The sequence below is a fragment of the Rhamphochromis longiceps genome, linkage group LG9, assembly GCF_057381845.1.
Source record: "Rhamphochromis longiceps isolate RC_006_pf linkage group LG9, R_longiceps_female_GT1.1, whole genome shotgun sequence".
In the NCBI taxonomy this organism is placed as follows: Eukaryota; Metazoa; Chordata; class Actinopteri; order Cichliformes; family Cichlidae; genus Rhamphochromis; species Rhamphochromis longiceps.
In genome coordinates this window covers 33,278,480-33,304,568 of record NC_140565.1, presented here as the reverse complement: position 1 = coordinate 33,304,568, position 26,089 = coordinate 33,278,480, and the positions used below count along the sequence as shown (strand labels likewise).

Below are 26,089 nucleotides of genomic sequence, written 5' to 3'. Positions count from 1 at the left end.
TTAATGTTGAACTCAGCCTCGTCTTGTCTCCTGCAGGTGAAATATAAAGAAGGTCTGAAGCAGAAGATTCAGAGCAGTTTGTACCATCGGCTCCCAGAGACCACAGAGACACAGCTGGCCAAACAGCTGTCTGAGCTGCAGAGTGAGGTACACGGCACACGATGACATGTTTACTGTTGTTAAAGTATGACTAAGAAAGATGTTTGAGGTAAGAAAGAAGATTTGAAGCAAAAATAAGGGCGAGGAGTGTTTCAAAGTGAAAGAAAAATAATAAAAACGGAGCCTTTAATCAGTGAGGCTGTCAGATATTTGAGCTTGACTTCCAAATGAGCGTCCACGTCCACCAGAACATGACACGGCTGCTGCACTTTCGGTGACACGCTCCTCTGTGTTCGGTTCTGGCTCCTTACATTCGGACGACTCTGGTTTTCCTGCTACTTCAGTGCAGCACTTCCTGTTTTCTTGATATGAAAACCATCCTTTCATCTTGTGCTCTCAGTCTTTGGGTCTTTCCTTGAACTGTGGCAGGAAAAAACCTTTTCACATCCCTGACAGACTGAATAAATCATTTCAAATCTCATTTCTCAGTTAAATCAATATTTACTCAGTGACAGAGAATCAAAGCTGAAAAATGGAAAAGCAACTTAGACGTGATACTGCTGTGTAAAAATGTGAATTAGAGCTGAAAAGAATCTGTTTTCCACTCGTTTTTTAGATGTCGCAGTAACAGCGAGTGAGCATCAGCCGCGCAGCAGCGTGAAGTCGAATTTTCATTAAAAAATGAAGAGGCTTGTGCTAAATATACCGCTGCATTGTGAGAGTGAGCTGCTTCACTCCTCAATCGTTTGAAGCTTGCGCTCCAACAGCAGAGTGCGAACTGTAGTTTCTATTAACATGATCACTGACGGCCTGATGATTCAAGTCATAGTTCATGTCATCTCTTGTTTGTTGAAGTCATTCAGAGGACGCTCAGTATCAGCTCCTGTCCCAGACTGAGGACACGTCTGGGTTTAGTCTGAGTGACGTGTCGGCTCAAAGTCTCCGACTTGGCTGGACTTTGTGGGCCACGTGTGAGGCAGATGCTGGATCAAATGTGTTGGTCAAAGCCCAAAGGAGACTGTAAATACGGGACATCTGGACCAGACAGTTATTGCTTTCTGTGTTTAGTGCTGCTCAAGCAGCTCTGACCCACCGGAGCGTGATGACGGGATCTCTGGGGTGTCGTGTGGTGTCTGGCACAGGACACTGGCACTGGATCCTTTGGGTCCCGTGCTTTCTGATGCATCCAGCAGAGGCACCAGAGGCGAGGCCAGCGCCGTGGACTCGTTTATATCTTTGGAGCTTTTCCCGCAAGTTTTGTGGTACGGCAGGACGCACGGTGCTGACGGGATCAGCTGCAGTTATCCATCAGTGCTGTCGGAGGTGCAAAGAAGAGAGGCATTGTCTAATAATATGATGCATATGGGTTTGGTTATGTGACTATGTGACTGTCTCATTCTCGTTTCATTAAAAAAAGCTACATCTAATTTGATCCCACTTTTTCTTCTCCGTCGCCTTTTTCACAGAGACACTTTGATTGATTCGCATCGATCCTGAGGAGTGTCACAGTGATGGCCGTCGTTTACTGAGAAGTGATATTTGTTCGTTTTTGTTGACGTCTGCAGGTGAAATATAAAGAAGATGGAAGGAAGAAGGCGAGCGGATGCCTGTATTCTCTACTGCCTGAAACTCTGGAGACACAACACGCTAAAGAGGCCGCAGAGCTGCTCAGTGAGGTGAGAGCAGCCTTTCAGTTTGTGTTGCTCTGACATGAGAAAATAGATCCAACGAGTGAAGATTATTCGTGTTTCCTGTTGTGGATTTAACCAGATTAAATATAAGGAGGGTGGGAAGAAGGAGATGTCCAGCTCGCTGTACTCCACTCTGCCTGCCACTTCAGAAACCAGCTTCGCCAGAGAGATGAGCGACATGCTGAGCGAGGTAAATGTGATGTCATGACCTCTGCTCCAGTCTCCCATCAGTTATGATAAAGCATGTCGTTTTTGGGAGGTTGAGCTTTTCTTCTTCTTCTTTTCTTTTTTAACAAACTCTGATTATGAACCTGAGTCTCATCACACTGAAAAATAACCTAAAAACAAAAACAGTGATGTGACAGTTCTTCTCTCTGAATAAAAACCTCAGTGTGAATGTGCCACACGGACAAATGGAGGCTGTCTGCACATCTCTGCTCTGTGGCAAAACAGTTTGTCTGCAGAATCTCAGAAACTGCTTGATTTGTTCACGTGGACTTTTCATGCTTTCATGTGAATTTCTGTCACATGCACAGTGGTGGATGTTCATGCTTAGCCTGCTCACAGGTTCAAGTTAGGTGAGAGAGGTCAGTGTGTCAAAGGTCAAAGTTCAGAAAGCTCTAAACACCCAGTTTCAGGCTGTTTTTTTCTTTTTTTTAATCTTTTGGCCCATGTGTCGTCAGCTGTGAGCACAGAAGCCCCACCCACCTGCTGTGCAAACCCTGTGTTTACAAAGGGCAGCCAATCAGAGGGAGGTTTGCTCCGGAGGGCCTCCCACAAAAAGCCCAGTATCAGAGAAAAAAGTATTATTTTGAACTGTGAATCATAGAAATATGAAGCATTCAGTTAATTGCAGTTCAATACAGATTTATTTATAAAAGTGCACATGTCAGCATAATTTAAATAATAAGGCCACACCTTTAAAGCATTTAGTGTAGACGCCCATCACTCTATGCACTAGAGTGAGAGTGATGGAGGGAAAACTCTGCAGCTGAGGCTGCTGAGAAAACAGCAGAGAGAGGAAAGCCGATCGTTTAGAAACACAGAAAATGAAGACGTCACAGGAAGCTCGCCGGAGGTTCCTGCAGAAAACACCCGACAATGAGAGCAAAAGTGAAGAACACAACGAGATTTCACAGAAATAAAACTGAAGGAAATAAAGTCTGAGTAATAATTAAGAAGCTAAAACTCGTGTTTTTACCAAATCAGGGGCTCAGACTAGAAGTTTAATTGGTTTTTAATCAAACATGGTGTGTTTTTAACTTCAGTAATCACAGCTATTATCATCTGTAATTAATGACAATGAGCCTGACTGGGCAGGAAATTAAAGCAAATCTTATAAAAACCATCAGGTTGAAAAACGACTGAGAAAAACTGACTTATAGGATTTAATGCAGGAAAAGTTAAAGAAGCATCTAAAAAGGCATACTCACAGTAACATCAGCTCTGATCAAAGCACAGGGGCCGACGTAGCTGATCACGTTACGGCGGGCACAGGTCAAAGGTTTATCAAAGACTTATCTCAGCAGCAGTCAGTGAATCGTAAAATAAACAGGACGGCATGTAAAGAGGCTGAAACAGGAGCAGCATCAGGTCTCCAGTTCCTGCACAGAAACTCGTGTCAGCTCATCGTTAGTTGGTTTATCTGCACTGCTGCATTTAATTAGCATTACAGATACAGTCTGCACTGCCGAGGCTCGGCTCGCTGTCACTATTGATCTGTGAAAGCACAAATATGCGTTCATTTAACACAAGTGATGAAAAAGCAAACGACAACAAAGAGAAATAAATACAGAGAGAAGTGTGGCTAATCCGTATGCCTTACAGATGCTCGAGTCCTTTATATCTAATAGATCTGAAGAGTTCATCACTGAATAGAAGGAAGTAACTCTTCCTGTTTTTGATGTGCTGTCTTTTAACAGATTAAATACAAAGAGAGCGGGATGAAGAGCCTGTCTAAGAGTGCCTACAGTCAGCTACCAGAGACCGCCGAGATGCAGTTTGCCAAAAATGTTGCTGCGCTGCAGAGCGAGGTGAGGAACGGGTGTCTTTATGGGAAATGTTTTCAGCTGATTCACGGCAGAAAACAACTTCTTCCTCTTGAAGTAGCAGAAATGAAACATTTACGACAGATTCTAAAGCAGCAAAATGAACATTTTTAACATTTCAGTTTTGTCACAGTTAAAAATACAATTATTCTTCCTCCCAAAGCAGCGTCACAAACACAGAAGAAGAGAAAACAATGTTTGTGTTTATAGTAATTCCTCATCAGTCTGTGTTAATCACACTAACAGACAACACAGTAAAGAAAAGTTCAACTCTCAATATCAATATTATTTTTGTCTGTCCACCTCATGAATCTTTCAAAATAAAAGCCATCTTATATTTTTCCATTTGAAGTCTTTTAATGTGAAACAACAGCAGGAAGAACTGTTGCATTAGAAGTGACTTTAAACAGCATGAGCCTAGAAACCACTATAGGAAATATACAGAGTGTTTATTTGATATTGTGGATGTTGAAATTTTAATATTTTTGTGAATTTAACATTAAACTGAACTTAACCCACTGATGCAGATCACAGAGATTCAAAAAGTCAGTTTAACTATAGAAGATGCAAACTGAAAGGCCACTGAGGTCGTGTTTAATGAATTACTGTCAAAGTCTGTTCCTTGAACTGTTAGAAAATCAAAAGTGTAATTTCGTCAAATTATTTTCAGATGAAGTACAAAAAGGGGAAGAAAGACGTGTCGAGCTCTCTGTACTCCACCCTGCCGCAGACTCTGGAGACGCTGCACGCCAAAGAAGCCTCTGAAGTGCGGAGCGAGGTAAAACCCTTCACTGCTGTGATTGTAGACTAAACATACACATCTATCAGTACATACAGATATTTGGATTTACTGTAAATAGCACTGAGGCAGAGCAGGCGTACACAATACATAAAACAGCTGATTAATTCAAATACAGTTATGAGTTCAAATGAAATAAAAATGAATAAAATAGTCGTTCAATTTTGTGTTTGTTGGATCCTAAAGGTTGCAGGAGTTCAGTTAGCTGGTTTGAATAGTTCACATCATTGGGCAGACAGATGTGGAACCCTGAGGAACAATGTTCAATGTTAGAAGTTTGCTCACCATCACTGACAGTTTGATACTCTGCATGTGATCCTGTTTGTGCTCAGCTGAACTACAAGGCCGACCAGAAGAAAACTCTTTCCTGCAGCCTCTTCCACCTCCTGCCAGAGACGTTAGAGACGGCTCACGCTAAGGAAGTCTCCGAGCTGCTCAGTGAGGTAAATAGAAGAGAAAAAAAACCAAGAATTACTTTAAAGGGCAGAAGCTGCCGATTAAATCAAATGTTTTTTCTAGGTGAAATATAAAGAAGACGGTAAGAAGGAGATGAACATCAACCTGTACTCTCTGCTGCCCGAGACCATCGACACACAGCACGCCAAAGAGGTGTCGAACCTGCAGAGTGAGGTACTTTAATCCCATTTTAATGGCTTTTTCTTTCCATCGTCAGTCAAGATAAACAACCTGTGTATGCAGTACTCCGAATTAAAAAAAGAGTACACATAATAATTTATGAGAAAGAGAAAAGTAGGAATAAGAAAGTAAAGGTGCGATTTTATTTATCAGGATAAATATTACAAAGTGTTTCACACCAAATAAAAAAATGAGTAAAATGAATGTTTGAACATAGAAGACTGCAGATCTTTGTGTGATCTGAAGTCCAGTGAGTTGAAGTGTGGAGTAAACCACGAAACAGACGTCTGGCCTCAGTTTGTTAAATAATACAAAAAAATCTAATCCATTGAAATCTGGACAAAAAATGAAAACATGTGTTTCTTCTTCATCTCCTGCAGGTGAAATATAAAGAAGGTCTGAAGCAGAAGATTCAGAGCAGTTTGTACCATCGGCTCCCAGAGACCACAGAGACACAGCTGGCCAAACAGCTGTCTGAGCTGCAGAGTGAGGTCGGCACTCAAACAGGAAAGGCTTGAAATTTGTGCCTGCTTGTTATCAAGAATAAGTTGTTATTTTATTATTCAGACTAGCTTTAAACCCCCCTCCCTCAGGCCAGTGTTGACTCTTTTGCAACCTGCAGTCAGCTGAGACAGAAGAAGTCACTTAGATGAGTGAAACGTTTCTCCCACTGAAAACGTCCAGATGAACAGAATCAAACTTTGGGGAAACCCAACAAAATCCATAAATAACAATCTGTTCAGAATCTACTCCTAATGTGCAAATGTCTTAAAACACCGGTAAACAGCAGGCAGCATTAAAACTAATTCTGTTGTTTCCATGTTCAACTGTTGTGCTTTGTGTGTGACGTGCACCAAGATAACTACTCAACCTGTCCGGGCAGCAGCGTAGCATATGAATGGCAAAGATTAGCTCCATGTGGGGTAAAGCAGTAACTACAGGCTGCAGAGAGTGATGCACAAGCCACCACTGATGCTAACGGTTCATTTGAAATTGCAGACCAAGTACAAGGAGGCTGGTAAAAAGGAGGCGAACGCCTGCCTGTACTCCCTCCTGCCTCACACCATGGACACGCAGCACGCGAAAGAAGCTGCAGAGCTGCTGAGTGAGGTAATGTGTTGTTTTCTTGTAGTATTACCTGACGACTAGTCATCCACAGAGGGATGATTAGGAGCAAATAAAAGATTCATATGTGACAATGAGCAAACATGAAGACAGGGAAGAGAACAGTTGGCAGGAAGGAATGAGCGTGACAGAAACAAAGAAGTACAAAGAAGTGCGACCAGCACACGGCAATTCAAGCTAAACTGTCAGAGAGTAAAAGTATGTAGCATGATAAACATTTTTGGCTCCACAGGTAAAATACAAAGAGAGCGGGAAGAAGGAGATGTCCAGCTCGCTGTACGCCACTCTACCCGACACTTCAGAAACCAGCTTTGCCAGAGAGATGAGCGACGTGCTGAGCGAGGTAAATAAACCATCAAAGTATCCCACAGTCACCTGTTGATGACCAGAGCAGAATCTAAAACCACTTCAGAAGAGAAATATGACGGAAAGTCATCAAAACAGGAAACAAGATAAAAACGTTTGTGTTGCAGCAATAGAGCAAACATTTTACTGCCCAGAGCTGACGACAACAGAGTTCGGCTGCACATTTTGGCTAAAAAGAAGCTGTGAGACTTCAAAACTGCTCAGTTAGTTTGTATAAAAAGGATTTCTCTGTTTTCCTGAAAATAAGAGAACAAACTAAATTAGAGTAGAAGATGTTCTTTGTGCTTCCCCACCAAACGCTTTTAAAAACATGAGAGTGACGCGTGCTGCTGCACAGGCTGACGTGTTTCCTGTTACATGTCAAACGTTTAGTGTGACTCAGTCCAACATGCCACAAATACTCACTGTAGAGCACAAGATGTTGATTTCTCCACACTTGAAAATGCACTTTTTACTAAAAAATCAATGATGGGTTTGGATAATGGATGGAAACGTGACACATCAGTACTGTTGCTATAGTTACCTGGTTTTAATATACTTGATGCGCAGATTTAAACGTCATGGTTAGCCCGTTCGCTGGTTTCCAGGTTATCATTACATGAAAGTCATCGTTCGAAACAACGTCCCGATCTTAAAGTCTTGTGTGAGATTAGGTCAAATATGCTGTCTCGTCATTTGTTTGCCTGACATTTTGGAGAGAGATCGAATAAACAGCAGCGCTTCGACATGCAGGAGGGATCCAGGCTGTGCTTCAACTGAGAACTGAGAGCAAAAATAGGGAAATGCAGAGAGAGCTGCAGTAAGAATGCCCTTTGATTAGTTATAAATAATCACTACCCAGATTATTCACCGCTCTCTGATGCTTCTACCTTAGACGCTCATCAGAGGGCAGATTAGCATCAGAAACAGGATCAAAGCATCGCAGGCTGTTCGCAGCACGTACTGGAGAGGAGTTAATAACAATATCTGATCTGTAAGCAACGGAAGATGGGAAATATTTGTTTTTAAGGATTCAGATAAAAGTGACATTTTTGCCTCTCACTTATTACAGTTTCAAAAAAGTCAATATTTCCACTAAGTTAGTTACACAGCTAATAAAACTGAGTTTTTCACCATTAACGATCCTCTAACATGTACATGATCGCATTTAAATGTGAAAAAGTGTTGGTGTTGGGGCCATTTTCTCTGCTTTTTACTGTTGGCAGACTTGTTCGACTGTGCAAAAACAGCCTGTTTATTATTCCTTCAACCACCTTCTGAAAAATCTTGACCGTATATGTGGGTGTCAAAGGACTGTGGGACGTGTTTTTAATACCTTTTCTTGCAAACAACAGACTGGTTGGTTTGTGAGCAGCTGTAGGCTGTATACAGTATGTGGATTTTCACGTATGTGTTGCAAATCCATGTAAAACACATATTCTAAATGTGCTGCATACGTGCTCACAAAACTTTATCAGTGTCAGAATATTCTACATGTCTTAGATTTATGACAGAATATCACAGTAGTGTTTACATGACTATGACCTGGAAGCGGAATATTTCTCCAACATAGCTCAAGGCTGGTTGTGCAGCATTCAGTCCTTTTAAAACCCTTCAGGATATTTTACATTACTTGTCCATCTTTTCCAGAACAAGTACAAGGAGGCTATGAAGAGAAACCTCTCTCAAAGTTTTTACTCACAGCTCCCAGAAACCATTGAGACTCAGTTTGCAAAAACAGTTTCTGGGCTGCAGAGCGAGGTAAATGTCTCTACAAACGTTATCTGCATTATCTTCCCAGGGGTCCTTGCAAATTATGTCCAAATGTTTAAATGTGTGGTTTACAAGATAATAACGTATTACATCTATGCAGATGGAACAAAACTCTATGTTTCACTCACTCTTTTATTTGATTCACATTTGGTTCAGTGGTTAAAATGACAAAATAAATGTAGTTGCACAGGACAGAGATGGAGACGGAGCTTTTTTGGAAATTGAGATATGTCTATTTGGAGAAATCTGCCCTATATTTTGTTTATTCATTCTTCTTTTTTGTTAAGATGAAGTACAAAGAAGCAGGAAAGAAGGGCGTGTCAAGCGCCCTCTATTCAACTCTACCTGAGACTCTGGAGACGCAGCACGCTAAAGAGGCTTCTGAGCTGCAGAGTCAGGTACCTCAATTCACTCATCAGCCAAATGTCTCAGAGGTATCAATACATTTAGTCATAGGGTCCAAACCAGTATATATAAACAGAGGAATTGCTTTTCCCACATGGTGCAAACTTTGAGGACTTTTACTATTAAGTAGTAACTGGATTCCTGTGCAGAAAAGGATATGGATGTTCTTATTAAAGCGATTAAAGACATCGTAAATAATGTTCTTCTACATCTGTTCTAGCTGAAGTACAAGCAGCCTTTAAAGAAAGATGGGCCCAGCCTTTACTACCTGATGCCAGAAACCAACGACACACAGTTTGTTCGTCAGCAGACAGAGATGCTGAGTGAGGTACGATTTCTACCTGCTCTTAGGTAGAAATGTTTTTCATCATCAATGAACAAAGTACCTCGATCAGCTCTGGTATGCGAGTCCGTTTGTCTCCCCTTCAACAGAGAATTCAGTCTCCAGATTTATTATGTGATCAGTTCAGTAAGCTTTCAAATAAAACGTGACCTGTATAGACAAGAAGTCTGTATGATGTGATCCTGCTGTAATAATAAAAAATATCTGTGTGAATGAAGAACTCTTTGTTCTCATCCTGCTGGCTCTGCTTTGCTTCATTACAAGGTCAAGTACAAAGAAGATATGAAAGAGATGAGTTTCAACTTGTACTCTCTGCTCCCCGACACCCTCGACACCCAGCATGCTAAAGAGCTGACGGAGATGCAGAGCGAGGTGAGTGCTCTGAATATTCAAAGTGCAGTCAGGTCTCATAGAATAACCCAGAGATGATGCTGATTTTATGCAAATATGATTAAATGTAAGATTGTGGTGATATTTACAATTTCTTTTATATTTGCAATTTCTAGCTGAATTAAATACTGAGTTCAGTCAAGATGCATGAGCTCTCATGACGTCTGGCTCCTATAAAATAGGCCAAATAAGCCATAGATCAACTTTAAGGTAAATGCACGTCAGACCACGAGTGTCTGGTTTTATATACTACAATTCAAAATGTTAGGGACCTATTTCAGCATTTCTTACATTTATAGATAATAATATAGGAAGGAACCAGAATTGTATGTATTTCATTAAGGCACTGAGGAGGTATTTATGACCGTCATCTGGAGAATTAAAATAGTCAGTGTAATTTACAGGAATTTATTATAATCAGTCTAAAACTGGCAACCATCTCAGCCTGTATCCAAATAAAAGCCATATTTGTAGCTTTAAGCAAATGCTAAGCAAATAATAAATATAGATATTTAGCTCTATTTATTATTTGCTTAACAAACCAGGTTAACAAACCAGGTTGGTTATTAACAGTGACGCAACTAATTCTACAAACATATCCCGGATAAGCCCCCAACTGTCACAAGATTTTTTAGGTTCAAACGCCCACATGAATTCTCCCCATATCAGCCAGTTGCCCTCTAATTTAGGCTAACACTACCTTCAAGAAAGTGGAAGAGAAAAACATAATTTGTATACATTTTCATAGTCTTTATGTTTCTGTGGTAGGTAGGAACCTCGGTGTAGAGTTAACTGCACATGACTGATTTTTTTAGTGCTAACTGCACTTAAATCTCCAGTGCAAATTGTGTCTTTCAGGCAAAATACAAAAAGGCCAGTAAGAAGGACACATCGACATCTCTGTACCACCGACTACCTGAAACTCTGGAGACACAGCACACTAAAGAGGCTTCCCAGCTACAGAGTCAGGTATGCAGGAATATGACTAAAAACTGTTAACAAAAGTCTAAAAACTTTTGTTAACATGAACTTTCAACCGTGAAGCTAGATCCAAACTAGCAAACTGAGAAGAAGCATGTGGTGGTAAAGCTTACTTTAAAAATGGTACACAAAAAAATCACGAAAGTTTATTTGTGAATGTCTATATTTTGTCTCTGTGTCATGTAGGTCTCATATAAAGAGGCTGTGAAGAAGTACTTGTCATGTCCAGTTTACCACCTGCTCCCTGATACTCTGGAGACCCAGTTTGCCCGAGAGGTCACCGACCTGCAAAGCCAAGTAGGTGCAGAGAGACACGGCTGCTTTAGACCAACCTGCAGATTCAATTCTTAAAGCTGTCATAATACATAAAATTATGCCTTACACATGCAGGTCTGGTGCATCTCTTGTTAACTAACCACAATAGTACGTACTCTAATAACAACTGAAAGAAGCATTAATTCAAAACATGATCAGACATCATGTCATGAAGTATCAATAACCTGCATGTATTAAACATGAGGTACAAACCCTGTGACTGCTGTCCCCGCTGTGTGTGATCATGATGAAACTATTACTTAAGTGAAGACATATGCAGACAAATCCAGCTTAGCACTGCTGATGTGATGAGCTCAGGTAAAATAAGTCATTAGTTAGTTTAGTTAACTATTTAATAAACAATAAACTCCCCCATCCACACTTCAGTTGGTAGCTTTGCAGGATGAAATGACTAACAGTTATTCAGTGACGTTCACACTGTGATTTGAGTGGAGTGATGATTGGCTTCCCCAGCATAACTCTGACTAATCCCAGTGTGGTACTGGTATGACTTCAACCTTACTTTATTTCTTTTAATCAAGGAAAGCCAACTCGGCCCACTGCAGACCTGTGGGAGTATTGGACTCACTGTGTGGCATTTAGAGGGGTGCTGTTTCACTCATCGTACTTTACAGCCAAGTCCTCAGGGTGTAATCAGGAGGACAGAACGGAAGCAGCACAGTTAAATACTGACAGTGTTAAGCAAATTATTTTGAATAAAATGGCAATGAAGTCTGAAAGAAGGCTCTGATTGGTCAGAAGTTGATGTGTCTTCTAATAATTTCTTTAGATACATTTCTAAAGCAATTTTTCTTAATCCCATGTTACAGATCCTGTTTTCTGTTTTGATTGTAGAAAAAGTACAAGGAGGGGATGAAGAGCATGTCTCAGAGTTTCTACTCTCAGCTGCCTGAAACCGCTGAGACAAAGTTTGCTAAAACGGTGTCTGAGCTGCAGAGCGAGGTGAGATGAAGGAAACTTGAGAGGATGATCAAAAACACTTAAATGTGTTGATGAAAGATAGAAAGAAGCTGTAAGTGTTACATAAAGCTGCTCTTCAGTGAAAACCTAAATTAATTTGGACAAACATGATGAAGCTAATTTAGTAACGTTGGGACTGAGAATGTGAACGTTTATGCTGCAGATTTAGATGTTTGACAGCTCAAACCAATAAAGCAGTAAAGAAACTGATCTTATTCTTTATGTGATCTTCAGACAAAGTATAAGAAGTCAGGGAGGCAGGAGACCGGCAGCAGTTTGTACTCTGTGATGCCTGAAACTCTGCAAACTCAACACGCCAAGCAGGCCTCACAGATACAGAGCCAGGTACTGTTTGCTGTTTTTATGAGATAAGAAACATATTGTCAGGAGGTAAGACACACCAGAGATTCCTTCAGTTTATTAAAGTCCAGCGGCTTGCCAAGCCTAACGGAGGACCGTCAAGTTTTTAATCAACACACTTTAAGTTAACTGTTGTATCATAAAAGCCTGGTGTTCATGTTTTCACATGTATTTGCATAAAAAGGCTTAAACTGTAAACATTTTGAATTTATATCAACATAGTGATGGCTGAAAATAGTTCAAAAATGAAAGCTGTGCTGATGTTGGAGACCATTTGCAGAATAGCAGCTGGGAATCCTTCTGCTCTTTCTTCAATGAAATGTGTAAAACAAGCAAAATGTGACCCACGGTGACTCAAACTCTGGACCTTTTGCTCTCCTTGTCCATTTTATATCCCACTAATCTAACCAATCAACTTTGAGAAATCCACAAAACAGGTTTATAATCCTACAAGACTCTTTGCAATTTTAAACCCTTAAAATAGCTTTAAAAAATAATAAAAAAGAGAAAAGGGACAGAAGAATGAGGGACATCTGTGTCTTATATGTTATGCTTGTGGTAGTTGTGTCCATGTACAATAAAAGTTCACTCAGACCGTGTCTTACAAAGTGAGAATTATTGAATGCAATTAAGAAATCAAACGTCTTTCATTTTTTGAAGTACCAAACATTTGACTGACAGTTTATTTGGTTTCTAAGTGGTTTTGAGCTGCCACACGTCTTCTTTCCGTGCAGACTAGTTACTGGCAAGTTGTTCTTTTAAATACAAAAAAAATCTTTGTGTAATTTACTCGTATCTGCATACAAACTGTCATTGTCTCGCTGTGTGCTGCATTGTGAACTTTATTTTCTAAACTGTCACATCCATCGCCTCCTGCTATCATTACCATTATACCCTGCTACGCAGTCAGTGTTTGGATCTGTTAGCTTAGTGGGATTTTAAATATGGGAGGTTTCAGGAGTTAAAGGTCACCAGTTTTAGTCTCCCTCTCCTTCCATGAGTTGTCAAACCTCATGGAAAGAGAGGCAAAGCTGACAGATGGTGCAGTGAAGTCTCCAACTTTGGCATCGCTTTCATTTTGAAACAATTTTTCAGCTAAAACTAGAACAAAACAGTCAGGCCACAGTTATTCAGTGTAAAGAAATACTTTAATAGTTTAATGCAAACCACATCATTCATCTCTGGATGTGAATGGTGGCAGCTCGGTGCTCTCCTGCTGCCAGATCCAGTCCTTTCTCCTCATAAACATGCTCTCTTCTGTGTGTCTAACAACTCTCCTGACTCAAACCCTGAATGCCTTTTCACTACTCAGTTTACGTTTTCAATAAAAGTAAAAAGAAAATAAAAGAACATAAAAACAGTTCTGTTGACCCTGCAGGTGAAGTACAAAGAGGACGGGCAGAAGGAGCTGTCGTCCACTTTGTTCTCCAGCCTTCCTCAAACCCTGCAGACTGAGCTGGCCAAAGACGTGACGGAGCTGCAGAGTCAGGTGACAAACACTCATCCAGCCACTGCTGTGCCTCAACACAGAGGCTTTTATTCAGCAGGAAACTTTTCAAGTCCGAGTCTGAAACTTTCCCAATCGGCCTTTTCTTCAATCTGATCTGTGTGAACACTCATTCTGAAGTTCCTCTGAATCAAACACTGTGGTGTTTGAAGCTGCTGCAAAAGCACAAAAAGTTTGGGAAACTATTTCAATGATATTTTACTTAACATGAAATCTTTCTCACTGGATAACAGATGAGTTCAAAGTCTAAGTGAACGTTAAGATGATACAGTCCATATTTTCCTGCAGTGCTTGTTGATGATGTGACTGAATAGAAGTGCACGTCCAGTTGTTCCTGGTGACCTTTAAGGTTTCCTCCTGTGCACGAGTTCATGCTGTGCCTGTCGAGCTGTCACAAAGTGTTTCTGCTGCAGCTTCTATTATCTGAGGAGGAGGAAGGTTTTCCAAAAATACGACATTAGTCAGGCTGACTCAGCTAGACTTCTTCTAATCACTGCTCGAAGTTAAGAAAACTTTCGCTGTGCTGAAAATAAGTGAAGACAGAAATGTCTGAACTTAAAGTGGAGTTATGAAATTGAGGATGGGGGCAACGCTGAGCCTCGAGAAAGCAAAGTGTTTTATTGCACATTAACAGAGATGTGTTTGTTTGGTTTGTGGTGCAGGTGAAATACAAGGAGGGCTGTAAGAAGGAAATGTCCTCCTCACTCTTCCACCTCATGCCTGAAACACCAGAGATGCAGTTTGCCAAGCAGATGTCGGAGATCCAGAGCGTGGTGCGGCTCTGTTCTCTCTCATCACACACTGATATCTTCCATTCTCCTGTGCATTTCAATGTTCTCTTATTTCTGTTCATTGATTTGTGTTTATTCCTCTTTGAAGGCAAAGTACAAACAGGACAAAGAGGATCTGCCCAACACTTTGTACTCACTGCTGCCCGAAACTCTGGAGACTCAGTTTGTTAAAGAGATGGCTGAGACACACAGCGAGGTGGGAGCTCCGAGCTTACTGACCTGCAGCACTCATCATGACTTTAAAGATTTTTCTCCTTGGAGTGAATCCTCTTGAATGTCTGAAATATCAGGGTGAGATAAGGATGAGATTTGCACACCTTGCTGAGACTGACTGAAGTCTAAAAGCAGGAGACCAAAGCTGACGAGTTGAACTAAATCTTTATTTGGGCTCAAGCCATCAAACTGCAGGAGTACAAAGAGACAAAGACCGAAGAGAAGACAGGACTATTTATACACAAAGAGTAATCAGGGAAGTTAAAAAATGAGACAAGTGAGACACAGATGGTTACAATCAGACTAAAAAAGGAAATACCAACAGCAGATCTTTTTCTAATGGCTGTATTTATTAAGTCATTGTAGAAATTTATGGCACAACGGATTGAAAATAGGGCAAAAAAAGTTTTTTAAGCATGTACGAAAAACATATCAAAGACTAGTATAGTATGTGTGCAATCAGAGTCCGAGCTGAGGCAGGCCTGCAGCGTGTTGGACAGCTCAGCCATAAGTCTCAGTTTAAACCCATTAAACTTTTGTATTTATCAGGTAATAACGATCATCAGCATCCAGTAGAAGTAAACTAGAAAACAGTAAATGAAGTCCAACAGAATTCAATCACCTCTTTCCGTTTTCCCACATTCATGTCATGTCTTAGCTACACAAGGTCAAACAGTTCATCCTATTGGATGCAGCTGGTGATGTCACAGTAGTTGCTACGTCACCTCCCAGTCGCCTGCAGAGCTGATAACGCTGCTCAGTGAAGGATGAGATATTTCCAGTCATGAGTAGCTGGGAAACAGTTTGAGGCAGGATGAAGTTGTGAGAGTGTGATTCTGTGGGGATTTAAAGTGTGTGTTTGTTTGACAGGTGAAGTACAAGCAGGCAGGTAAGCAGCACGCGGCGTCGTCTCTTTACTCCAAACTGCCCGAAACTCTGGAGACCAAACGCATCAAAGAAGTGACTGAACTGCAGAGTGAAGTGAGTGAATCCTGCTGTGTGTGGTACCATCGCTCTACCTCAGTCTGCTTTTCCATTATTTCACACTTTTCAAGTTTAGGTTGGAGAAAGCGTTACTTCTAAGTGTTGCAGAGGTAGTTTGGGTGAAAAACACTTATTCGTTTTATTGCACTGTAAGATTACATCAAGTGCAGTTCCATATATAGCACAAAACAACAGGCAGCAACCCAAAGTGTGTTCCAGTTAGGGGAGAATATATCACCAGTCCAAGTATAGGAAATTATAAGCACAAAATAAAAAAGCCACATACACATGATTCATGTCCACAGACCAACTGAGGCCTTTACATGCTCTTGCTGTAGCTGCGTGCGATCTCATCAGGTACTCCAGGTTCCTCACATAGACAAAGACGTGTCGAGGTTAGTTGGTGATTCTGTCTCTCTGTGTATCCCATCCTGTGACACCTGGGATACTCCAGGATAGATGGGTGGAAGTGAAGCTAAGGAAAAAACACTGAATAAATATGGTTGGAATATCGTAAATAAGAAAATTATTACGTTAAACAAATCTACAAGTAAAAAACATACACTTGATACAAACCGTGAGGCACCTCAGGCTTGACTGGAAGCAGGAACTGATTTAAAGTTGTCAGCTGTTTGACTTTATGTGGGATGACAGATTAATCCAGAGCCAGGAGGCAAGAACAGAGGAGACCTGTCACCCTCAGTTTTTAGGTTAGAGGGGGGGCACTGAGGGAAACTGCTGAGGATGACTCCAGTGAACTGGCAGCAAAATGTGGAGTTACTCGATCTGCAACATACAGCTGAGCTGATCCAAAAAATAAAATGTAAATAAATCCTGATTCCACAGCTAACCAGTGCAGCTGAGCTAAAACTGAAGTGATGTGTCGTCTTTTCTCTGGACCGATTAAAAGCCAAGTAGCTGCCTTTTGAACCAAAGAGTCGGACAAACCAAATGTACTCCAGGCTGGAAGTCACAGCAGCATCAACTACAGTTTGCTTAAGATATAAAAGCTGTTTTAATTTATCAGTCTGGTAAAAGCTGCCCTCCGTACGCAAGAACTGTAAGGTTTTCATTTATCGTTCAAACTGGATATCTGTTGTACAGTGTCCTTGGGTGCTTTGAAAGGCGCTATTTAAATAAAATGTATTATTATTATTATTATTATTATTATTATTATTATTATTATTATTATTATTCACACTTAGCAGAGCTAATGTTGTTTGAGCTCAGGCTCCAAAACTGCCATTTCCACTATAATTTAATACAAATACGTTGGGTTTTCACCCAAATGTAGAAGGTCACATGTGACAAGTAGATAAAACTGAGTGTCGTCAGCATAATGGTGAACATGGTGTTTTTGGTTGATGTGTATAGAAGAAAGAACCTAAAACATTTATAATAGTCTCTGAGAGATGAACTGAAACTGAAAACCAGCTTTGTGAAAGAAATCATGGATCGAGATGTATCTCTTATGTCATCTCTGTTATTATCTGTTTCCAGTAAGCAGCAGAGTAAAATGCAGCTGAACTGATGCTTAAAGACTTTTCAGAGGAATTTTAAAAGCAGCACAGAAACAGCTGTGAAGTGATCTGTTTGTGCCAGTTGTAAAACAGGAAAGTTGGCAGGTAACCCAGCGAGCCCCTTTTTAAATGCAAATCAAGATGATGCTTTTTCTTTCCAATCATTTCTGGCACAGCTGTAAACAGCTGTTATCTGCTGGGAGCCAGTGAGGAGTTCAGCTGTTGCCTGAGATGAAGATTTCTTGCAGTGTTTTGTTGTTTGTTTATATTACATCTGCTGAGGATGTCGTTCTGTCTGTGAACACGAAACCTTCTGAACTCCTGGAAACTTTGTCTGGGTCATGTTAACAATCCATTAACATTTGCCTTAAATCCACCAACGTCTTCAAGGTCAGCTGAAGGATTTATTGGTAGAAAACTGAGGAGCAAAAGGCTGTGCTGTATGTGCCAACATACAGAAAGCACTGTTTTAAAATATCATGTCACATTTGACCTCTGACCTCTCCCTCAAGCTCGATAGATTTATCTGAAGGTCAAATTGATATTAATGCTATTTTAAACTATATTTCTTGCTGCCTTTGCTTTGGCTGAAGCTCAGCAGGTAGAGCACGTGGTCTACTGATAGGAAGGTCGGTGAGTCGATCCTTGACTGCATCCTTGGGCAAGATATTAACCCCAAGTTGCTCCGATGCATCCATCCGATTATGAATGTGTGTGAATGTTTGATAGAAAGCAGTTAAGCAAAGGAAACAAAGTGTTTATATGAATGAGGCATGTTGTATAAAGTGCTCTGGGTTCTCCATACTTGTTATCAATATTAGCCATCACTCACACCTACATAATGTTTGTGTAATCAAAGTAAACTTTTGTTTTGTTGCCCTAATCTTATTTTTACTGCTTTACAAGTTACATTTAAAGAGAATAAAGAAAATATATTTGTATGAATATATAAAAAGTACAAAACTCCTCCCTTAAAAGTAAATCCTGCGCAGACTGAGCTGCCTGCGATTGCTCACCTCAGCGTGTCTCTTGTTTACTTGAATTCTTTGTCTCCAACAGAAAAAGTACAAAGATGAAGGGAGGAAGGAGATGATGTCGCCTCTGTACGCTCAGCTGCCTGAAACCACAGAGACCCACTTTGCCCGGGAGATGAGTGAAATACTGAGCGAGGTACAGTTCTGCTGCTATGATGCATTAAGGATTACAAAGAACAGAAAGTGTAGTAAGTAAGGCCACAGCATTAAAAGCAGCTGCCTGATCTTGCCCCACAAAAGCTTTCACTGTTCAGGGCTTGGATGTGGGACCTCCAGTGTTTTGACTTCACCTGTTCTTAAGGTGCTTGGAGGAAAACACGGGAAGGTGGCATTACATTTTCCCGTTACTGTTCCCGCCGATGTTGGATTGGATTTGTATCTGCAGGATTTAGAGGCCAGGTTTACACTTTGCGCTTGTCACATTCACGTCAAAGTAACATCTGCATGAATGCCAGGGAGTCCTGCTTTTTAAGACCAGGAAAGTCACACTGATACCAGCTGTTTGCTGTGATTTCTGTTTGCAATAACGCAACTGCTGGTTGAGCAACTCCGACATTTCAAGGCTGAAGAGCCGTAAGATCTCTGAGACTGTCTGTATGCAACATGTCATATACAGAATATGTAATAAAGGACTGAAGGATTGTGTCTGAGTCCAGCTGTGAGCGTTAGCTGGAAGTGAAGAGAAGAAAAAGTGATCCTTATATCATTTCCATCTCTGTGAAACTGCTGCCTCCAATTACTGAGCTCATCTCACAGAAGGATGAAAACAGTTCAGATAAGTTTTGTAGTGGATCCTGTAGGAAATCCCTCTGATTCCGCTCATCTGCACGTTTGCTTTGTCTTGGTTGGTGTAATATCTGCTGAGAGACAGGAGACCAGCGTCTGATGCCACGTCTTTGTCTTCATTTCTAGAACAAATATAAGGAAAGTGGGAAGAAGAGCCAGAGTGTCAGTGTGTATTCACAGCTGCCACAGACCAACGAAATGCAGTTTGCCAAAGCTGTATCTGAAATACAGAGTGAGGTACGGGAACATCGTGTGTTTAAGATCTGTTTAAAGGTCAAACCTCAGTCACAGCGTTTACATTCGATGCCTTTATTTATTATTTTCCTCTCTTTGTTTTGCAGAGCAAATATAAAGAAGCAGGGAAGAAGGAAGCGTCCAGCTCTCTGTACTCGAAGCTGCCCGAGACTCTGGAGACTCAGCACGCCAAAGAGGTGGCACAGCTGCAGAGTCAGGTACTCACATCACAGACAAGAGAGAAAACACAAGCAAATGTTCCTCTGCAGTTTGAATTCTGCCTGTTGTTTGGTGTCTTTGTAGGTGAAGTATAAACAGGACGGTAAGAAGGAGGTGAGCAGCTCTCTGTATCATCAGCTACCTGCAACCACAGAGACACAGCTGGCCAAAGAGCTGAGAGACATCTGCAGTGAGGTGAGAGACACAGAGACACAGTCTGAATGTGAAAGTGTCCCTGCTGTGTGTCAGCTGTTTAAAGTCAGTGTGTGTGTGTGTGTGCAGGTGAAGTACAAAGAGGAGGGTAAGAAGGAGATCAGTAAGAACTTGTACTCGCTGCTCCCAGAGACGGCAGAGACACAGTTCGCCAAACAGATGTCAGAAATACAGAGTGAGGTGAGGACCCTGAACGCACCACACAGGTGTATAGTTTCATCAGATCTCAGAGGATCTGTGTCTGTAAGAAATCTACAGTTTGCAGCACTAATTCTATTATTGGTATTATAGTAAAAAATAAGTGTTTTTAAGTTTTTCGTGTAGGATTAAAAACATTTTTCATTCTTTTGTTTGAAGGCAAACTACAAGAAGGACAAAGAGGATCTGCCCAACACTTTGTACTCGCTGCTGCCTGAAACTCTGCAGACTCAGTTTGTTAAAGAGATGGCTGAGACGCACAGCGAGGTGGGAACTGTTTTAGTGATCATCACTGTCCTGCCATTTTTGGACAAAGCGTTGTTACAGACAATATTTGGGTTTGAAGCCTGCAGGGTGTGTCCGACTATCAAGTACTGAAGTAGCACTGCATTGTGCAGAGACCTTATAAAGCAGGGAGACAACACTCGAAGATCCCAGAATAAACAGCCTTGAGAGAATTCTGAAACTTCAAACACTTGGAGTAAGAATAAAGTCCAAATTCAGATATTCTCAAATAATTCAAAATTCCCAAAACAATGAAAATTCCCAAACGCATAAATACTGAATGGACTGCGTTTATTGTTTTCTACGTGAAGCTGCTCTTTTCTCTATTTTAGGCCATCTAAGCATTGATGAAATGAGGCTGCTTTTGTCAGCTCTATAACACGGAGCTCCTGTTTTTCCAGCTCTGTCATCCGTGCATCCTGGCACTTTGGATCAGTTCTGCATTTCCAGTCTGTCACAGCTCACATGTCACTCAACACATAATAACCTGACAGTTAATTCAGTTGTTGTCAGTGAACTTCTATATACAGGTGTTATCCAAAAAGTAGCTCATAAGTCTTGATAAATATGTCCGTGTCCGAGAGTTTGGAGTGATGTCACATCTACGTTTAGATGCTTCCAGCACTCTGCTGTGTTTCTAAGGTCATATCAACACGTCCTGTTCTGGATTTATTAAGTCAAACTGGAAATTTAGGACACGAAACATTAACAACAGAAGACCAATAAACATTTTTAGCGTGTTGGAAAACACATCAGAGACTGATACGGTCCTTCAATGGCAGCAGTGAGAGTGGGCGCTGCTGTGGACGCAGTCCTGCAGCGTGTTGGACGGCTCAGATACTCTGACCTTAAACCTGTTAAACAGCTTTACATTAATAAGCTCCAGCCGCAGCACACGGGTGCAAATAAACTTACAACAGTAAATAAACTCCAACAGAATTCAATCAGCTCTGTCCGATTCCCCACATTCATGTCATGTCTTAGCTACACAGGGTCAAACAGGACACGAAGCTGAAATCCTATTGGATAGATGCAGCTGGTGATGTCACAGAGTGGTTACTAAATTAACTACCAGTCGCCTGCAGAGCTGATAACACTGCTCAGTGAAGGATGAGATATTTCCAGTCATGAGTTGCTGGGAAACAGTTTGAGGCAGGATGAAGTTGTGAGAGTGTGATTCTGTGGGGATTTAAAGTGTGTGTTTGTTTGACAGGTGAAGTACAAGCAGGCAGGTAAGCAGCACGCAGCGTCGTCTCTTTACTCGAAACTGCCCGAAACTCTGGAGACCAAACGCGTCAAAGAAGTGACTGAACTGCAGAGTGAAGTGAGTGAATCCTGCTGTGTGTTTCCTGCTCCTCACGCTTCATTTGGCTTTTATTTATTCAGGGTTGGAGATGTGAGACTGTGTGATTACACACAGAACAGTGCATGTACAGTGTTTAACACTAAGCAGCAGGAGCTGACCTACAGCGCCTCCAGTTGATTAGATACCATCAAGTACAGGAAATCTAAACACAACGGACCAGAGTCACGTAAACACACAGCAGGTAGAACAGTTACACAGATGTTAAAAACAGAATTAAAATGAAAACTGCGAATGAAGAAGAGAACAATTAGCTGCACAGTGGTGCAACGCCTCTGCACAAAGTATCTGTGGTTTAAATCCACCAGGCGTCTGGACCTGTCTGTGTGGCTTCTCTCCACACAGGCGACACCTCATCCAACACTTCTTTCACACAAAGCTGGTTGCAGTTTCAGTTTAGTGAATCAAGTCCCACATGGAGGCGAATCACCACTGTCCAAAGTGTTTCTGTTATTACTGTGAAGTGTTGGCTTTATGTTAGTACAGCGAGCTAAAGAAGCTCAGCAGGTGAGCCGACGAGCTTCTTTTAAATGCAGGTCAAGATAGTGTTTTTTTTTTCTTTCCAATCATTTCTGGAACAGCTGTAAACAGCTGTTATCTGCTGGGACTCAGTGGAGTTTATTCTTGTTCGCAGAGATGAAAAGTTTTTGTTTCTTTTTCTTTACTTGAATTCTTTGTTTCCAACAGAAAAAGTACAAAGATGAAGGGAGGAAGGAGATGATGTCGCCTCTGTACGCTCAGCTGCCTGAAACCACAGAGACCCACTTTGCCCGGGAGATGAGTGAAATACTGAGCGAGGTACAGTTCTGCTGCAGATCTTTCATCTTCTATACAAGACTTCTTAATGTGATGTTTAGACTTTTTTGTTTCTACAAAATCCATTAACCATTAGAAAGAATAGAGAGCATGTACCAGTGAGCAACAGCATTAAACCACCTGCCTGATATTGTGTAGATCCCCAGATAGGTGTTCAGGACTCCGAGGACCTCTGGGGGTGTCCTGTGGGGGTGTCCTGTGGGGGCTTGATGTTTTGAGTAGAGGTCTCTGGCATAACTGCACCTACTTCCAAGGTGCTTGGAGAAAATTACAGGGGCGTTGGCAGTTTGGGTTCTTGCGGGGCCTGTGAGCAACTCCAAACATTTCAAAGCTGAAGAGCCGTAAGATCTCTGAGACTGTCTGTATGCAACATGTCATATACAGAATATGTAATAAAGGACTGAAGGATTGTGTCTGAGTCCAGCTGTGAGCGTTAGCTGGAAGTGAAGAGAAGAGAAGGAAAAGTGATCCTTATATCATGTTTTCATCCATCTCACAGAAGGATGAAAACAGTTCAGATAAGTTTTGTAGTGGATCCTGTAGGAAATCCCTCTGATTCCGCTCATCTGCACGTTTGCTTTGTCTTGGTTGGTGTAATATCTGCTGAGAGACAGGAGACCAGCGTCTGATGCCACGTCTTTGTCTTCATTTCTAGAACAAATATAAGGAAAGTGGGAAGAAGAGCCAGAGTGTCAGTGTGTATTCACAGCTGCCACAGACCAACGAAATGCAGTTTGCCAAAGCTGTATCTGAAATACAGAGTGAGGTACGGGAACATCGTGTGTTTAAGATCTGTTTAAAGGTCAAACCTCAGTCACAGCGTTTACATTCGATGCCTTTATTTATTATTTTCCTCTCTTTGTTTTTCAGAGCAAATATAAAGAAGCAGGGAAGAAGGAAGCGTCCAGCTCTCTGTACTCGAAGCTGCCCGAGACTCTGGAGACTCAGCACGCCAAAGAGGTGGCACAGCTGCAGAGTCAGGTACTCACATCACAGGCAAGAGAGAAAACACAAGCAAATGTTCCTCTGCAGTTTGAATTCTGCCTGTTGTTTGGTGTCTTTGTAGGTGAAGTATAAACAGGACGGTAAGAAGGAGGTGAGCAGCTCTCTGTATCATCAGCTACCTGCAACCACAGAGACACAGCTGGCCAAAGAGCTGAGAGACATCTGCAGTGAGGTGAGAGACACAGAGACACAGTCTGAATGTGAAAGTGTCCCTGCTGTGTGTCAGCTGTTTAAAGTCAGTGTGTGTGTGTGTGTGCAGGTGAAGTACAAAGAGGAGGGTAAGAAGGAGATCAGTAAGAACTTGTACTCGCTGCTCCCAGAGACGGCAGAGACACAGTTCGCCAAACAGATGTCAGAAATACAGAGTGAGGTGAGGACCCTGAACGCACCACACAGGTGTATAGTTTCATCAGATCTCAGAGGATCTGTGTCTGTAAGAAATCTACAGTTTGCAGCACTAATTCTATTATTGGTATTATAGTAAAAAATAAGTGTTTTTAAGTTTTTCGTGTAGGATTAAAGCATTTTTCATTCTTTTGTTTGAAGGCAAACTACAAGAAGGACAAAGAGGATCTGCCCAACACTTTGTACTCGCTGCTGCCTGAAACTCTGCAGACTCAGTTTGTTAAAGAGATGGCTGAGACGCACAGCGAGGTGGGAACTGTTTTAGTGTTGTTCCAGGCAATATTTGGGTTTTAAACAAACAGTCAAAGTAACATTAGGTCAAGAAAATTGTGGTACAGGTATAAATTCCAGGTTAAAAATTCCTGCGGTGCAGCATGGTGGTGGAGTGGTTAGCACCACCCAGAGAGTTCCTGCAGAGTTTGAATATTCTCCCACAGAAGGATAAAGAGGCGTGGCCGTATCTGAGACATTATCAGCCTGCAGGGAGCGTACGAATGTCAATGCAAAGTCCTTAGAGTCTAAAATATGTGTGTGCCTGTCTCAGACACTCCATCAGGCTAACACAGGGCAGATAAACTGGCTGCTGTTGTCTATTCTGGTCTTGTTATCAGTGTTATCACATTCAGAGCTCCTGGGTGCCTTTCTGCCCTCCTCCTTCTTTGCTGCAACATATTCAGACTGATTTTATTCTCTTTGAAGAACACAAGAAACATCCAGTTCTTCCTGTTTACCTGGTGTTAGTCCAGATCCAGTGCATACAGACAAAATAAGCACAATATTAGTCTGAAAAGGTGATACTAAAAGCTTTTTGCAACAGCACATCTTCTCCCATAATGCTGTCCGAGACAGAATGTAAAAACTGTGATAATGAACGTAACATTTTCCTGCAGGTTAAATACAAAGAAGCAGGGAAGAAAGAGGCCAGCAGCTCTCTGTATCACCAGCTCCCTGAGACTCTGGAGACGCAGCACGTTAAAGAGGTTACTGAGCTGCAGAGCGAGGTACACACATCCATTATTCACATTCACTTATCCACTTTTCATGAAGTGGAATATTAGAGCACCAAAACATTAGAGAGCTATTCCCTTCTTTCCATGTAAAATCTAATATTTAGTTTGAGTTTGTCAGAGCTGGCCGGTGTGACCATCGTCTCTGTTTGCTGGCAGCTGTAAAGATGTGTTTAAGGACGACTGCGTGAACGTTTTTTCCTGTAAAGTCAGGTCTATGAGAACGTTGTGTCTTCGCTGCTGTCTTGCATTTTTTAAGCCGAGACACTGAGTGCAGCGTTACTCCTCAAATATTTAATAAATGAGTCATATTTTGCACTTTGAAGACGCTCAGCTGAATGTCTGGGATATTTCCAATGCTGTTTGTAACAGTGAGACCTTGTCTGCATGATGTCACTGAGGAACAGAAGTCTTTGTAAAGAAACTCAGATATTCAGCAGAAAAACAACAAGTTAGAACTGAGAGTCTGTAAACAGCAGAGTTTATGATTAATTCTCTGGTTTGGAGGTTAGATCTCTGTAATCACTGCTGAATTTGTTTTCATTTCATAGTATAGCAAGTAAGTTCAGTCAGACGCTCAGCCAAAGCCCATCTTCAAACTTTTAGAGTGAATCTTTGAACTGCTGTGGTGCAGGTGTGGTGCAGTCCTGCAGGACAGTGACTGATGAAGGGGAATAAGAGGAAGGTGTCATTGCAGCCAGAGCAGAGTTTGTACTCAGGAAGTCAAACAGAGGGAGGAGATTCTTCCAGAAGATATTCCCCTTTTCCGGGGTTGTTAAGATAGAAGTGGAGAACATACTGGGATGAGATCATGGACTGTATATAAAAGATGGACATACAGTGGGGCAAAAAAGTATTTAGTCAGCCACCGATTGTGCAAGTTCCCCCACTTAAAATGATGACAGAGGTCAGTAATTTGCACCAGAGGTACACTTCAACTGTGAGAGACAGAATGTGAAAAATAAATCCATGAATCCACATGGTAGGATTTGTAAAGAATTTATTCGTAAATCAGGGTGGAAAATAAGTATTTGGTCAATAACAAAAATACAACTCAATACTTTGTTATTGCCAACAAAGGTTATGTTACAGAGGTCAAACGTTTACTATAGGTCTTTACCAGGTTTGCACACACAGTAGCTGGTATTTTGGCCCATTCCTCCATGCAGATCTTCTCGAGAGCAGTGATGTTTTGGGGCTGTCGCCGGACTTTCAGCT

The 26,089-nt window shown here is 41.4% G+C and overlaps 1 protein-coding gene across 5 annotated transcripts in view; it reads left to right on the top strand.

Moving 5' to 3' along the window:
* The window catches only part of LOC146662678 (uncharacterized), a 76,169-nt gene that overhangs the window by 10,912 nt on the left and 39,168 nt on the right, over positions 1-26,089 (top strand). For all 5 annotated transcript variants that reach the window (XM_085419296.1, XM_085419295.1, XM_085419294.1 and 2 more), the window contains 36 exons: positions 37-147; positions 1,665-1,775; positions 1,870-1,980; positions 3,713-3,823; positions 4,509-4,616; positions 4,970-5,080; positions 5,157-5,267; positions 5,654-5,764; positions 6,273-6,383; positions 6,631-6,741; positions 8,394-8,504; positions 8,804-8,914; positions 9,142-9,249; positions 9,529-9,636; positions 10,513-10,623; positions 10,822-10,932; positions 11,806-11,913; positions 12,166-12,276; positions 13,670-13,780; positions 14,461-14,571; positions 14,678-14,785; positions 15,673-15,783; positions 18,366-18,476; positions 19,253-19,363; positions 19,468-19,578; positions 19,664-19,774; positions 19,862-19,972; positions 20,150-20,257; positions 21,489-21,599; positions 22,326-22,436; positions 23,110-23,220; positions 23,325-23,435; positions 23,521-23,631; positions 23,719-23,829; positions 24,006-24,113; positions 24,755-24,865. In XM_085419296.1, the coding sequence (XP_085275422.1) occupies positions 37-147; positions 1,665-1,775; positions 1,870-1,980; positions 3,713-3,823; positions 4,509-4,616; positions 4,970-5,080; positions 5,157-5,267; positions 5,654-5,764; positions 6,273-6,383; positions 6,631-6,741; positions 8,394-8,504; positions 8,804-8,914; positions 9,142-9,249; positions 9,529-9,636; positions 10,513-10,623; positions 10,822-10,932; positions 11,806-11,913; positions 12,166-12,276; positions 13,670-13,780; positions 14,461-14,571; positions 14,678-14,785; positions 15,673-15,783; positions 18,366-18,476; positions 19,253-19,363; positions 19,468-19,578; positions 19,664-19,774; positions 19,862-19,972; positions 20,150-20,257; positions 21,489-21,599; positions 22,326-22,436; positions 23,110-23,220; positions 23,325-23,435; positions 23,521-23,631; positions 23,719-23,829; positions 24,006-24,113; positions 24,755-24,865 (3,975 nt within the window). The remainder of the gene's footprint in view (positions 1-36; positions 148-1,664; positions 1,776-1,869; positions 1,981-3,712; positions 3,824-4,508; positions 4,617-4,969; positions 5,081-5,156; positions 5,268-5,653; positions 5,765-6,272; positions 6,384-6,630; positions 6,742-8,393; positions 8,505-8,803; positions 8,915-9,141; positions 9,250-9,528; positions 9,637-10,512; positions 10,624-10,821; positions 10,933-11,805; positions 11,914-12,165; positions 12,277-13,669; positions 13,781-14,460; positions 14,572-14,677; positions 14,786-15,672; positions 15,784-18,365; positions 18,477-19,252; positions 19,364-19,467; positions 19,579-19,663; positions 19,775-19,861; positions 19,973-20,149; positions 20,258-21,488; positions 21,600-22,325; positions 22,437-23,109; positions 23,221-23,324; positions 23,436-23,520; positions 23,632-23,718; positions 23,830-24,005; positions 24,114-24,754; positions 24,866-26,089) is intronic.